The sequence below is a fragment of the Salminus brasiliensis genome, chromosome 7, assembly GCF_030463535.1.
Source record: "Salminus brasiliensis chromosome 7, fSalBra1.hap2, whole genome shotgun sequence".
In the NCBI taxonomy this organism is placed as follows: Eukaryota; Metazoa; Chordata; class Actinopteri; order Characiformes; family Bryconidae; genus Salminus; species Salminus brasiliensis.
Genome location: NC_132884.1, coordinates 39,607,896 through 39,623,938, shown reverse-complemented (window position 1 = coordinate 39,623,938; position 16,043 = coordinate 39,607,896). Strand labels below are relative to the sequence as shown.

At 39.5% G+C, this 16,043-nt stretch overlaps 1 protein-coding gene across 2 annotated transcripts in view; it reads left to right on the top strand.

Annotated features, from left to right (window-relative positions):
* Positions 1-16,043, top strand: part of mst1ra (macrophage stimulating 1 receptor a) — a 35,407-nt gene that overhangs the window by 241 nt on the left and 19,123 nt on the right. For both annotated transcript variants that reach the window (XM_072684896.1, XM_072684895.1), the window contains exons 2-5: positions 5,248-6,515; positions 11,898-12,062; positions 12,329-12,454; positions 14,479-14,649. In XM_072684896.1, the coding sequence (XP_072540997.1) occupies positions 5,328-6,515; positions 11,898-12,062; positions 12,329-12,454; positions 14,479-14,649 (1,650 nt within the window). In that variant the 5' untranslated portion in view covers positions 5,248-5,327. The remainder of the gene's footprint in view (positions 1-5,247; positions 6,516-11,897; positions 12,063-12,328; positions 12,455-14,478; positions 14,650-16,043) is intronic.

Genomic DNA, 16,043 nt, shown 5'->3' with positions numbered 1-16,043 from the left:
CACTCACCTGTCTGAGTCTAGCACTGGGTTCGTTAAAGTCTCTCTTACAGCTGTTATAGCCTTTCTTCTGACGCTTATGACCCCCACAAGTCAGGTGACTGCCTTGCTTGCCATTTCAATCCAGGGCTGATGCAGCTCATAACCTGCTGTCCAGGTAGGCCCCTGCAGGTAATATCCAGTGCAATGTCCAGCTTACCTTCACTGTGGGCTCATATAATCCTGCTGGCTCCCTCGAAACTGGGCTTTTCTCCGGGGAAGGACAGATGAGCTCTGTGTAATGGTCTGGCCGGTGATTACAGGAAGTGTCTCCACTCAAGTCCAGTAATGAAAACGTCCTCAGGTCCATTAGTGGAAAATCAATGTGTCGTATTTACTCATGTCTGCACTAATAACGTTACATATTCACTGTTATTAATCGCAGTGGCCTTCAGTGCCGTGTCGGTCAGCGTATATATTAAAGTGTCCAGGCCAAATATGGTTATATAACCTAGTTTCTATGTACTACTGGGCCAAGAAACGACACGGACATTGCTGTATTTAGTTCTGCGATATTAAAAATCCAGAAGTTTCACCAGAATCAAGACAAGACAACCATTTTTACCATTAGTGTCGGACACAGATGGAATTGGGACTCAATCCATGCAGTGAACACTCACACACACACACACATGCCCGGAGTGGTGGGCAGCCATTGCTGTGGTGCTCGGGGAACAGAGAGGGTCGAGTCAAGTCAGATTTATTTGTATAGCTTTTTTTTTTTACAGCTGTTGTCGTCACAAAGCAGCTTTACATAATTAGTAATTGGTAAAAGACATAAGAAGATATGAGGAAGAACTATTTATTAATTATTGATTAAAAAAGTTCCCGAACCATCTATACTGCTGAACTGCTCTGATCATAATCATAATATAATAATCAGGGTGTAGAATAACTTATATTATGATAGTTAAGAGTCTGTTTAAGTTGAGCTCTCTGTAGTAAAGCAGACTGCATTATTAGGCCGGGCTGGTGATGTTTGGCATTGCACGTCCTGCAGTGTGACTATTGGGCATGTGCACAGTGCGAAGGCAATGCTGGAAATAGATGTCTAGTACAGCCCGAGTCAGAGCTATTAAGTACAGCTGTTTTACAGTAACAGCCCAAAATATGTTAAAGTAGCTCTCAAATACACTGAGTGGATAAATGAGTATATTTAACTACGGCAGTAATAATGAATGTGTGCATTGTTTGTGCTGAGGTTCTCTTTTAGGGTGTTATTTATGCTTCAATTATTTGAGTTATTAAGTTGAAATGGTTTAAGGCAATTGGTTTTCTCGAACTATTTGAGTTTACTTAACGTTTTAGATAGTTTTACAGTATGTAGGCAAAAACAACACTGACACAGCCGTTGGTACAACATTAACTCTGCTCTGCAACAACCTTTATTTAATTTTAAGTCATTTTGAAAACTTCTATAGCTCTATAAAGTTTATTTATATTTTTAATTAATTTAAATAAAAATTGTAATTAATTTAAATTATTTTTTAAAATACATTAGTGTAAACTTAAAACTAAAAGTAATTAAGTAATGAAAACTAAAAAAACATATATACAACTTAAATACATACTAATAACAATAAAAAATAATAATTATAACATTATAATAATTAAATTATTTAAAAATATTTGTACAAATAATTACAACCTACAAATTAATTATTGTATGAATTATTATATGACCTTCAGACTGATCAGACTGATTTTGATTTCTTATAGAAAAAAAGGCTAAAATAATTGCATACATCAAATAAAACTTAAATTTTTACAGTTTTGTAACTTCCTACTGACTATCTTAAACCTGTGGACCTGTAAATGAATCAAACAGTACATCAGGAAAAAACAGCATGTTGTATTTTGAATGCTTGAATGCTGGCCAGTCGCTGTAAAGCTATTATTATCATTTAACCTAAAAAAGTTAAAGTATCTCAAAAATGAATAGTTGAGATTCAAAGAAAGATCAGTTTATCAGATTAGTGCGGGAGCCTGATTTATTTCCTTCTAGGTACTGTGCCACACAGACCTGAGAGCAGACGGCCGAGGGCATTCCTTATGTTCATTTTCTATTTAACGTTGTTCAGTTAGCTGCCCAGAACATAGAGCTCATTTCAGTAAAATATGTATAGTAGATCTGCACTGAGTTTACTTCAGCGTAGGGATCTCCCAGAGAAAAGCATGTTGTTCTGCTTGATGTGCTTTTTTCTTAACTTTATGCTTCTTTAAAAAACATTTTAATCATTTTCAGGTTTTCTCCTTAATTTTTCACTTAAAGATTCTAAGAATAATTGATATTCTCTGAACAATATGTTCTTAAATTTGATCTTAACCTTATCTTGTCTTCAACTATAAGAATTCAGAAGGCCGGCCTCTAAAAGAATCAGTATAAATGATTGGATGACAGAATTAATGTCTAATTTAACTTATTTTTGAAAATTAAAAGTGTTATTTCACATTGTTTATGATAAGCTTTATGTTAAGTGAAATACAGCGTAAAAGACTTAGTTATAATTGGCCTAAATAAGAATACAACAAAGATTATCTTAACATCTTTAAAAAATAAGACTTTCTTAATTGAATATTTGTCTTAGATGTTTAATGCAATTGTTATTTTTTTTTATAAATTCTAATTCCAAGAATTTACTTAATTGTATACATTTTCTTAATTAATTTTCTTACACTTTTGCCACACACTGCTCTCATGCTGGTTATGAGGGATCTTCTCAAGAAGTTCTCAAAACAAATCTTAATTAGAGATTAATTAAAAATCTTCTTAATAAATGTTTTGCTGTTTCTTATGATTTAGGCCAATTGTAACATACAGCTTATCATAAACAATGCAAAATAACTTAATAAAAATAACTTTATTTTAACCTAAAATAAAAAATATTATTTATTAATTATATAAATGCATTATTTATTTATTAGTTATATAATTCAAATAAAAAAATACCAAATAAAAAATAAAAAATATATAAATAATTAAATACCCTAAAATAAATAAAATTCTGAATTTTCCAACATTCACTTTAACAGATTCAAACTAAGCTTTCACAGATTTTCAGTAAGCAAGAGCTAGATATGAATTTTTCTCATATAGAAGCGAACAGCAATTTAAGATCAATTAATTAAGACATAAATTTTGTAATTCAACCATTTAAAATGCAGATTTTTAAGGCTTCTCTTCTGACCTCTGCACTCTTTAAGTCAAGAGTAATGCTGTCATAAGATTACCACAATATTTAAGAATGTTATTGTTGGAGAATATCAGTTGCTCTTGTTTCTTAAGTGAAAAATTAAGAAAAATAAGACAACTTTTAAGATTTTTAAAGACTATCAGTTTCTCTTAACTTTTCCCACAAGAATGAAAATTCAGAAAAAAGCACATCTAAGAAGAATTTCTTTCCTAATATGCTTTTATAAATCCGGACTCTTATAGTGTGAGGTTGTCGTGAGGTTAAGAAAATAAAGAACACCTTTAGGAATCCGGCCCCTGTTGTCCATAAAACTGGAAGTGAGTCAAATTCCACATTTTACTCAGCTAGTTTGAGTTAGGGGTGAACGTGATTGGTAAATTCACACATTCAGGTGGGACCTGTGAGTTGAATCAGCCTGTGAAGCGTCTGTCGTTAACATCTCTAAAGAGTGTATCTGAGTGAAACTGAGTCAGCTGTGTTGTTTCGGTTAACTCCGGTGGTGACCTGTAGGGTTTACCTACAGTTACTCATCCTTGCTGAGTAAAACTCACACCTTTCCTTTTGGCTCCTGCCCCCATCCATGTGCATACTGGGCGTGTCCACCCCCTTCAGTCACCATCAGTGTGTTGTTATTCGCCCCAGGCTTCTGTTCTCCTGGGTGGTCACCTGTATTTATATGTTTTGGGTAACTCCCTGTTTTTGGTATATGGGCAAAGTTGCCATTTTTCTGAGTGTGGTTCTATTGTAGGTGAATATTTTACTGATCATTTTCTGATAACCAGGAAACCCCAGTATTTGCTGTGTTTTGAACATGACTACGCTGGCCAACCAGTGCCAGACCAGCATAAACATGTTTAGAGCAGCTTAGACCAGTATGAAAATCATGGAATTTATGGAATTCATCTTTTTTTAGTGGGGGTACTACACATTTCTCCATTTTTCTGCAAATTAATAAATTTTATATCATTAAATCTAATTTTGGATTTGGCTAGTTAACAATTGTATATAGAAATAGACATGGTTTTATTTCATTTTTTAATTTTGTGCAAGTTTAAAGTTGAAGTTTGTGTATATTCAAGTTATTTCCAGCACTCTCCTGCAGGAGGTCCAGTATTTCCGGGTCCTGTCCAATGCCTAGTTTATCTAATCAGTCCTTCAAGTCCTTAAAGTAGATCAGGTGAGCTTCTACTGAAACTGAACTAATCCATACAGTGTCTGAAGTTCACAGAGAAGATCAGCACCCAAACCTGTGCTCTTTTGACTGCCATCTTCTAACCAACATCTCAGAAACCTCTCTGACCAACAGCACATCCTAATCTCGTTCTGTTACTGAGATACAGAGTTTAAACAGCTTTAGAGAACCCTCTGGTGTGTGCTACTACTATAACTACTACTGCTACTATTACTCATCCCAAAAGTACTGGATGGAGCTCCACCACCATCATTCCAGAGAACACAGTTAGTTCCACTGCTCCACAGCTCAATGGCTGGGGGCTTTATACCCCTCAAGCCTTGCTGAGGCATGGGGCCAATAGGTTAATTAACAGAGAGAGTCCTATTCTATTGGCAGTACTTCTCTACTGGGACTAGACAAGCTGTGTGTGTGCATTTGCACATCTGTGTCAGCAATGGGTGCACCTTCAACTAGCTGAATGCATTCACTAGAAGGAGTGTCCATAAATATATAGTGTGCATAACTAAATTGGTGCACATTTTTAGGAGGTTACTAAAATCAACAATGGTCGAATGATTAAGTGGTTCAATGGATGAATTCATTAATGTTTCAAAAATGGGAAATTTTTAAAAATATGTTTTTAATAAATCAAGGAGATCTAAAGGTTCTTCACAATCACTTTTTAGACCAACATGGTTCTTTTATGGCATTATATTGTTATATATAGACTTTTTTTCTTCTGCAATTTCCACAATTTCAGGTGATAATGCTTGTTTTTGAAGCTGTATTTGATTTCGCAGTTGCTTTCACTAACTTCCGTCTCTTCTTATTGCCTCATTTTAGATCCGGGTGATGATCAGCATGCTTTGAGGAACAGCGACTCTTGTTTTCCCTAGGCTGCACTGAGGACAGCAGACACGGAAATGCTATTCGGGGCACAGGCATTGTTAGCATGTGTCTGGATCCTGATCCATGTCACCTTCGCCCTGGAAACCTGTCCTGTGATCACACGGAAACCTGTGGATTTTACTGTCGAGTATTCACCCCCTCATTTCCAAACCTTGAAGCCCATTCAAAATGTGGAAGTCGACGAAGACCGGTCGCAGGTGTATGTAGCATCTCAGAACGTGATCGAAGCCCTAGACGACAACCTTGAGAAGGTATGGGAGTTGCGAACTGGACCAGTTAACAGCCCAGAGTGCCAGACGTGCCACTGTGGCCCTGATCCTGATCCCAATACGCCAGTGGACACGGACAACCAGGTTCTCCTTCTGGACCCGTCACCAATTATTTCATTCTTGTACATTTGTGGGAGCAATCGGTATGGGATCTGCACCTTTGTTGAGCTTCATGACGCCACACCATCTGAATCGCGCTGTCTCTTCAAGGAAAACCAGAACTCCCCCTCAGAATGTCCTGACTGCATCGCTAGTCCCCTCGGTACGAAAGTCAGCATTGTGGAGGAAGCTCAGACATCGTTCTTCTTTGTAGCAGCCACGATCAACAGCACGGTTGCAGGAGACTATGGCCGGCGTTCCATCTCTATGCGACGTCTGCTTGCAACGGAGGATGGATTCGACGCCAACGTCAAGGGTCTGACGGTACTTCCAGCGTTCCAGGATTCCTTCCCCATTGAGTATATCTACACCTTCTCCACTCTAGGCTACACGTACTTCCTTTCTGTTCAGAGGGAAAACCCCCAGGAAAATACCTCCAAGCTCCAGACTCATCTGGGGCGACTGCCGATTACGGACAGTGAGGCGTGGATGTATCGGGAGATCATTTTGGAGTGTCATTTCAGGCCCAAGCGAAGGAAGAGGAGTGCGGAGAACATCATCTTCAACGCAGCCCAGGCAGCTCATTTCAGCACGGCGAAAGAAGATCTGGCGAACGAGTTGGGCACGAAGGCAGACAGTGGAGTGCTTTACATAGTGTTTGCCATTACGGATGATGCGGGGAATCCTACCAGAAAGTCTGCTCTTTGCGCATTTCCCATGGATAACATAAACGCAGCCATTAAACAGGGAGTGGACGCCTGCTGTAATAGCAAACAAGGACGACTTTCCAGAGGGTTGTGTCACTTCCAGGCCTGCAGTAATTGCCCTCATGAGGTAATTCTGGATCTTTTTTGGGGATTATTTCTGCACAATTCAGTGGTTGAGATGTAAACGGTAACTCATGGTGAGTGGGGGGTTGGTGTGACATTTGGTGTGGTTCGTTGTAGAGAATCGTACCTATCGGATTTCTTTACCGAGGTTCTGAATGCACAAGTGTACACCAATCAGCCATAGCATTAGCACTACCAAACGTAAAACAAGAGAAGGAACCTGAGACACTTTGACAAGAACCAACCTGTAATGGCTAGACAAGTCAGACTGGGTCAGGCAGGTCTGGTGGGTTTTTTTTCTGGTATGCAATGGTCAGTACCAACCAAACGTAGGTTTAAGAAAGGCCAACCAGGGTCATGGGCACCTAAAGCTCATCAATGCAAACCATGGAGGCCCCACCTCACAACTTATGGGACTAACATCTTGGTGTCAGAAACCACAGCAGGGCACCGTCAGAGGTCTTGTGGAGTCCATGCCTTGGAGCAAAACATAATTTTATTGATGTCTTAGCTATTAAAATTTGGAGATGTTTAGGAAGTACAGAATGGATGTAATTAAGGAAAATAATCCATTATAGTGTGAAAAGCAGATTTTGTAGGATTTGCCTTGTACCTCATTACAGCTGGGTGATACATCAGTGTTAGATACCACAATCTTTACCTTTACTGCAGTGTTACTGGGGTTAACCTTTACACTTCTTTGTAAGGTGCTTTTTGTTGTAACTCTAAGCGACAGAACAGAACAGCCCAGTCACAACAAGTCGTGTCAGGTTTGGTAGATGTGTTCTTCTAGAATAGAGAGTTGATAATGCATGACATTGGAAACACTCCACTGTTGGAAATATTGCCTTGGACGTAAGCTGACTGGTTAAAGAAGTGAATGTATTTGTATTTATTATATAACAGAGACTCAGCGGTCTCAGAGGAGACTGCAGAGAAAGTCTCGGCCTCGGTTTATATCAGGAAATGACTCACACGTTTCTGCGATGTTTGTTCAGGATCAAGGTGTGGAATGGCACTGCACGGTCAAAGCTTTACAAGGGCCAAACCTTGCTGCTAAGATCTAAATAGCTGGAATGACTGCAGTCTGTTTCCTTCCAAGCCCATCGACTACCTGTGTTTTACACACTCGTGAGCTGTGTTTAAGCTGGCAAGCCCACTTGGAAGCCCAACTCATCTCCTCATTTCTGAACTTTGAAGCCCATGTAGAACATGGAAGTCAAGCCAGACCTGTCTTAGAAGTATGTAGTATCTGAAAATTGGTTTGAACCCCAGAAGATCCTCTGTTCTTTCTTAACAGTGGAGGTGATAGAAACCACAGGCCACCATGCCCGGTTCATTTACTATCCAAACCCACCAGTGAACCTAGACGTGTCTCCTGAGCTTTATAGGGAATGTTGATGATGGTAAAATAGTGGACAATCTGGTCAAAAGCATGGTCTTTGGTGACTATTGTGCTGCACAATGTGCATAATGTACCTTTTATAATGAATGAATTGATAAATAGAGGCCTTAAGCTTCTTAAATCTGATGTAACCATATTATAACCACTCGTAGTTCATTATTTAAACACTTCGGTCTCATCTTTTGCATTGTGAGCTGTGCTTGAACCGTCAGACTTGGCGGCCTGATTCGTCTCAAGGTTCTGCACATCTCAGCTGTTGAGTCTGATAGTAAACTCAGCTGTGGATTCTGGTATTACATTTAGCTGGAGGATCCGGAGGTGCCAAAACTATGGCATGGAGGTGTAGTAGGAATGTAAACGTACAAACTTTGCATTCTGCCCTCCTTCTCAAAAGCCCATACCTCGAATGGTCAGATCTGTTGTGGTGGCACAAGGGAGACCTTCTCAATATATAAGGCAGGTGGTGCTAAAATTATGGCTGATCAGTGTTAATAATATATTTATTTACTATCCAAACCCACCAGTGATCCTACGTGTGTCGTCTAGGTTTTGTATGTAATGCTGATGGTGGTAAAACAGTGGTAAATCTGGACTATTGCATTTTCTTTAGAGACTAATTTGCATTACAACACCCAGCATGCTCCTTTCATGATGAATGAATGGATGCAGGAATCAATGGGTTTCGTAAAAGTACATTTTAGGCCTACAGCTTCTACACTTTTTTGGGCATTTGGAATGAGCCCAAAGTGGGGGTGTTCGCTCAGTTGGGGGTTGCAACATGTGGGCACTTTGGATTGGCTGGTTAGACCCATGCTTGTGTAGGTGATAACAATCTGGCCAGTGATAAAAGACCAGGATCTTTGAGTAAGAACTTAAAGACAGAGAGAATTCCAGGGGGGCGAGGTTGCTCGGAGCTATATTTCCCTTGTTATCTCTTTGCTACACCCTCTATTTGCTACACCCACTCCAATCTGTCCTTTCATACTCTACAGGTAGTATTATACACAGGTGTTATTCATTAATGATATTCCCTGTTTTATCTGTGCTATAGTCTCATTACTTTATTGACTGTCTAACAGTATCCTGTAACTCAGGTTATTTTGTACTATTAATGAATCCATCTCTGTGACCTTAAACCAACATGCTGGTTGGCCTACTGGAGTGTTGCAGTGTTTATTATTTGAACTAGGGAGCACCGATACCACTTTTTTCGGATACCGAGACCAGATTTTCAAATATATGCTGATACTAAGTACCGATACCGATACCAACTCTGACTGAAATACTCGATCGGTGGCTATAAATCCTGATATTTATAGAGTTTCACTTTTTATGGGTTGTACTTTTTAATATCTCACCCCTAATAAGATTTAATAAGCTTGAAAGAACAGTGTTTACTAGTTGAGGTACTGCACATTTGAAAAGTTTCACCAAACAGCTTTTAACTGGTGTTTACATTCACATTTCAGAGCCATGAAAAAACACCACTTTAGAAAGAAGTGCTTATTAGATTCAGGTTCCTTATTAGGTTCAATAAGCAAGCGCAGAATGTTTAATACATATAAAATAAACAGAATATTTGTAGAGATATGGACAAATATACATGTGAATATATTACAGAGTTATTGTGAGCATAATATACAGATGGAATAGAAGGTACTATAAACATGATATACAGATGGAATAATTTACAGGTTACATTACAATGGGAGGGTTGGATATCTCAGCAGTTAGAGCACCGGGCTATCGATAACAGGGTTGTGGGTTCGATTCCTGGGCTCGGCAAGCTACCACTGTTGGGCCCCTTGAGCAAGTCCATTTACCCTCTTTGCTCCCCGGGCGCTGGAGTTGGCTGCCCACCGCTCTGTGTGTGTGTGTGTACTCACTGCCCCTAGTTCACTAGTGTGTGTGTGTGTGTAAGTGTGTTCACTACCAGATATGTTAAATGCGAAGGACACATTTCGCTGTACAGTGTACACTGTACAGTGACAAATATGTACACCTTTACCTTTACATGCAGACTATGTAGAAATTATGGAGCGATTTTACATTCAGGTTCAAGAATCTGTGTGAAAAGCTACTAAACTTTAGTGTCTGGCTTTTAAACAAGCTGCTGAAACTTAACTTCTGAAGAAAAACAAAAAAACACCCCATGGAAAAAGTGCTGTATAATAATATAATATAATATAATATAATATAATATAATATGTAGATACCGTGTGAAAATGCAGTAGATGGTATCAGGGCAACGCTAATTCTAACCTGTAGTTAAGAGAATAATGCAATGCTAATGTTTAGAACATATAGTGCAGTCTTTTTTGCTGACAGGGTGAAATCTTCAACTTTTCTTGGAAGCAACTTTGCCACGTGGTGGCAAAGCAGGCTCACTAATTTCACGAGTGTGTTGCCATCTGAGCAGAGCAGCGCTTCTTTTGCCCAGAGCGTCTTCTTTTATTGACAGAGTGTACTTCCTCTAAGCACTGCTGTAACCCACAGCCCCAGGACAGGAATGTGAACGGAGCTGGTTTAGGCCTCCAGAGGCGTGGGAATGGATAATGCGGCTGACTGATGTCTGCAGACTTGGCATCATAGCTACAGTTGATTGAAGTGTGAGGAATGTCATAGACCTACATGTCCAGTCTCAGCAGTATTGAGTATGAGGCGTGTAATTTTCCACTCTCCTTCATTTTTAAATGACCACAGTCAGCAACCCTGAGAAGGGAAATAAACAGTGAGTGATGGAAATAGTTTTACTGGATACTGCAGAAGATACCCTGCAGCCTGAAATCCACTGTTGCATCTTCTGACTGTTCTAGCTGTTTCTTAAGCTTAGCAGCACCATTGCAATGAAATTCTCACTTTTATTAAAGAAGTTAGAGTGTGTAGACCTAGGGCTGGGCGATATGGTAAAGAAAATACTATATCACGATATTTAAAGACTTTTTTCGTGATACACAATATTTATCATGATACATAATCACAGACTAAAAACATTAGTAGCTACAGCTTCTTATACACTACTATTTAGATCCTCTCCTGTACTGAATACAGTGATTTATACTCTATAACATCTGCTGCTCTTCATCTAATTAACCCAGTCTAATTACAAGTACAAGTTGAAGTTTCAAGTTTCAGGTTTATTTGTCATTTGCACAACATGTCAGGACATTTATGCATTGAAATGCTTGTGGTGAGGCTCAGGTTGATGCTCTACAGGAGGACAAAACTATATACATACTAAACATATTAAAATAAAGTTACATAAAAATATATTAAATAAATACAAAATACACAGAAAATATACACAAAATACAGAATATACAAAGACAGGATCTGTAGAAATTCTCTGATATGTACATTTATGAGACAGGTATAGTCTGAGAGAGAGTGGAGCTAAATATAAATATGTATGTTTGTCTATTCCTGTTGTATAAAGTGACTTAGTGATGTTGTCTATAGCAGAGATATATAGAGTATTAATAATAAAGTGTCCGAGTGCAGTGGTGTTGGTGAAAGGTTCACAGCTTGTAGAGGAACCTGATGGCTTGTGGGTAGAAACTGTTCATTAGCTGTTTTTTTCTGGCCTGGATGCTGCGGTACCTCCTGCCTGATGGCAGATAGGTGAACAGGCTGTGTGCTGGTTGGCTACAGTCCAACCGGATCTTCTGGATTTACACTGTTAGTAATGAAACCTGCAGCTGATCAGCGTTTATTAGGCACTAACAAATATATATCACTATATCTGTATCACTATAACTAAATGTATCATGATACGATAAAATATCATTATATTGCCCAGCTCTAAGTAAAATGGTTTAAATTGGTAATCCGGTCCAGACACACCAGCGCGATCTCATGTTTTGTAAAATGACCCATTTTGACACTCAGGTGACGTTCAGTTTGACCACTGCTATGAAATGTGACATTCCATGATCCACTGACTAATTTCCTAATGGTGTGATGTTTCTCTGTGTTTCCCAGGGAGGAGAAACATGTGAAGCTAATCCCACCATGGTGGCCCTGCCCCACTTCAGAACTGACTTCTTCAATGGACAAATGAGAGAGCTACTGACCTCCATTCTGGTCACCACTATTGGTGCTGACACTGTAGCCCACATTGGGACAGAAAGTGGGAGGCTGCTGCAGGTGAGCACTTCATTCTTGTCCACAGAAGTGGATGGTACTGTATTACATCGTTGCTGTCATGCAAAAACCTGGTATCTCCAAAGTGGCAACTGGTTTCAAGTCATTTTGGAGCATTTCTATTGGCCCGTTCATTATGAAATTCTGATATGATGAAAAAAACAACCACTGACAGATTTGTATTATATAAAAAAGGAAAAATGACAAAAATGGAGATCCTGTAATGTGCAGTCCTGTTTAATGATTGGTGTAAAATGACTGTGATGCAGGTCATTCTGAGAAGATCCAGCCCTGTTGTGTATGCCAACTACTCTCTTGCGGGAGGGCAGGAGAGGGTTTCTCGCATCGCTGCTAAACAATCTGAGGACTCTTTGCTTTTCGTGGTTGGAAACAAGGTACCATTTCAATTTACACAATTTCCAGACTTTAATTTAAGGGTGTTTTTATTTGATGCTCTGATGAACTCAGGGACTGGCCAAGGAAGTCCTCCACTAATCTCACTAGATCCCGTGCAGTCATACCTTCATGGTCGGGACATGTTAGTGGGTGTGGTTAAAACCTAAACATACACCTTAACCTACACCTTAATCTTCACCTAAACCTAACCTTAATCTACACCTAAACCTGACCTTAACCTATACCTTAATCTTCACCTAAACCTGACCCTAACCTACACCTTAATCTTCACCTAAACCTAACCTTAATCTACACCTAAACCTGACCTTAACCTATACCTTAATCTTCACCTAAACCTGACCCTAACCTACACCTTAATCTTCACCTAAACCTAACCTTAATCTACACCTAAACCTGACCTTAACCTATACCTTAATCTTCACCTAAACCTGACCCTAACCTACACCTTAATCTTCACCTAAACCTGACCTTAACCTACACCTACACCTAAACCTGACCCTAACCTACACCTTAATCTTCACCTAAACCTAATCTTAACCTACACCTTAATCTTCACCTAAACCTGACCTTAACCTACACCTTAATCTTCACCTAAACCTGACCTTAACCTACACCTTAATCTTCACCTAAAGCCGACCTTAACCTACATCTTAATCTTCACCTAAAGCCGACCTTAACCTACATCTTAATCTTCATTTAAACCTAACCTTAATCTATACCTTAATCTATACATGAATCTACACTTAAACCTAATATTAGCCTAACCTTAACCTACACCTTAATCTACACCTAAACCTAACATTAACCTACACCTTAATCTTAATCTTTACCTAAACCTAACCTTAACCTGCATTTTAATCTTCACCTTAACCTATACCTTAATCTACACCTAAACCTGACCTTAACCTATACCTTAATCTTCACCTAAACCTGACCCTAACCTACACCTTAATCTTCACCTAAACCTAACCTTAATCTACACCTTAACCTGACCTTAACCTATACCTTAATATTTACCTAAACCTGACCCTAACCTACACCTTAATCTTCACCTAAACCTAACCTTAATCTACACCTAAACCTGACCTTAACCTATACCTTAATCTTCACCTAAACCTGACCCTAACCTACACCTTAATCTTCACCTAAACCTAATCTTAACCTACACCTTAATCTTCACCTAAAGCCGACCTCAACCTACATCTTAATCTTCATTTAAACCTAACCTTAATCTATACCTTAATCTACACATGAATCTACACTTAAACCTAATATCAGCCTAACCTTAACCTACACCTTAATCTACACCTAAACCTGACCTTAATCTACACCTACACCTAAACCTGACCTTAACCTATACCTTAATCTTCACTTAAACCTGACCCTAACCTACACCTTAATCTTCACCTAAACCTAACCTTAATCTACACCTAAACCTGACCTTAACCTATACCTTAATCTTTACCTAAACCTGACCCTAACCTACACCTTAATCTTCACCTAAACCTAACCTTAATCTACACCTTAATCTTAATCTTTACCTAAACCTAACCTTAACCTGCATTTTAATCTTCACCTTAACCTATACCTTAATCTACACCTAAACCTGACCTTAACCTACACCTTAATCTTCACTTAAACCTAACCTTAATCTTCACTTAAACCTAACATTAATCTATACCTTAATCTACACGTAAATCTACACCTAAATCTAATCTCAGCCTAACCTTAACATACACCTTAATCTACACTTAAACCTAATCTTAACCTAACTGTACCGTTTCTCCAGTAGTACGTGGGCGTGTTTATGTGTGTTTTCCTGAACAGCGCTACAAATGGACGAGTTAAAAAAATCGACCAAACAGGTCGTAGTTTTGGACAGAAACAGTGGTTCGTCGTTTCTATGTGAGATCATGTGGATCTGAAGCTCGTTCATTCTTAAGAGTACAGGCGTGTTTAGCATCTCTAAGCTGACCCTTTTTCTCTTCCTCTCTGTGGGCAGATGGTCAGGGTGTCTCCTAAAGGTCCAGGATGTGCTCATTTCCTGACATGTTCAGAGTGTCAAAGGGCCCCATGGTTTATGGGCTGTGGATGGTGTGAGGGGGCCTGTTCTCGACCAGCTGAGTGCCAGGGGCAGTGGACTAACCAAACCTGCCCTCCCTTCATCACACAGGTAACACCCACCCCCCCCCACACACACACACCTCCCTTAATACCACAGTTTGCGCAGTGTTCCCTAAAGGCTGGTGTTTTAGACCGCAGCATTTGTTTATGTTTGTAGAAACATGGACGAGGACTGTCTAAACAAGCAGGTTCCTGATTTAGTCGTGTTAGTGTAACAGTACGGTCAGTACACTACAGACAGACTCTCTGCCCCTCCGGCAGCGTGCCTCAGACGTCAGAGCTGGTCTTATCAAATCTGATGAAGATGCTTTGACCTTGAAAGCTAAAATTAATGATCAGATTCATGGCTGAGGAGGATGGGGGGAGAAAGCATGGGAGTTACTGTGTTTCGGACTGACATGGATAATTGTATTAAAATCATAATCAGGGATTAGGACATTTATAGTACACACTCACAGAACCACTGAGAGCCTATCATGCACGGCTACTGAGTAGATGGCCACTACATGCACATGGAAAATGAAGCATGTGCTGTCTTCAGACGTCCTGTCTTCATTTTCCATGTGCATGTAGTGGCCATCTACTCAGTAGCCGTGCATGGTAGGCTCTCAGTGGTTCTCAGTACTGATCTACACATTTATGGTTCCACGTTTGTTCTCAGAAGTCAGCTGACCCGCGGTATCTGTCTTGTATGCTCCTGTGTAAGTTGCCCCTGGACGGTCAAAGGTCACTTGTTAGCTGGATGTTTATCTATGCATTTACAGCTAAAGGTTAACCTGAGTAGGCCTTTAGTAGATACCCCTCTCCTTTCCATGAAAGAGTGAGGCAGGTCGGTTCTTTGTAAGTGCTGAGTGCATGAGCAACTCAGTAGGTGGGCTGTTTTTCATTATCGTCATTCTTTAATTACGATCGGGTTTGCCTTGAGAAGGAACCTCATTTACACTGTATCCAAGAGCCACAGCAGATTAAGCTTGATTAAACAAAAATTCCAAAGTAAAGATAGAAAAATAGTAATAATACAAAATTTGAATGATAGTAGGATTACAACAACAGTCATAATAATAAATAAACATTAATACCAAAAATATATATGTTAAAAAAATTAAAGACGTAGGATATTCTACTAAAACAGTTACAAACAGAACTATTTTTTTTTATTATATTAGTAATTTTGGGCTCAGAGTACAGGGCTTAGTAATGTGCTACCACTATGGCCCTGGGGTCACAAGTCCCAATCCCGAGCCATGCCACTTTGCCATCAGTGGTTGGAGTCAGAGAGAGCACAATTGGCCTGGCTCTCTCCGGGGTGCCTAGATGGCGCTCTCTCCTCTCATGACTCTTAAGCGACGTTGGCCGGTGGCGTGACACATTCGATCCCTCAGACTGTTCCATTGGTTCCATTAAAATCGTGCATGTGATTAATTGTCCATCTTTATGCGGCTG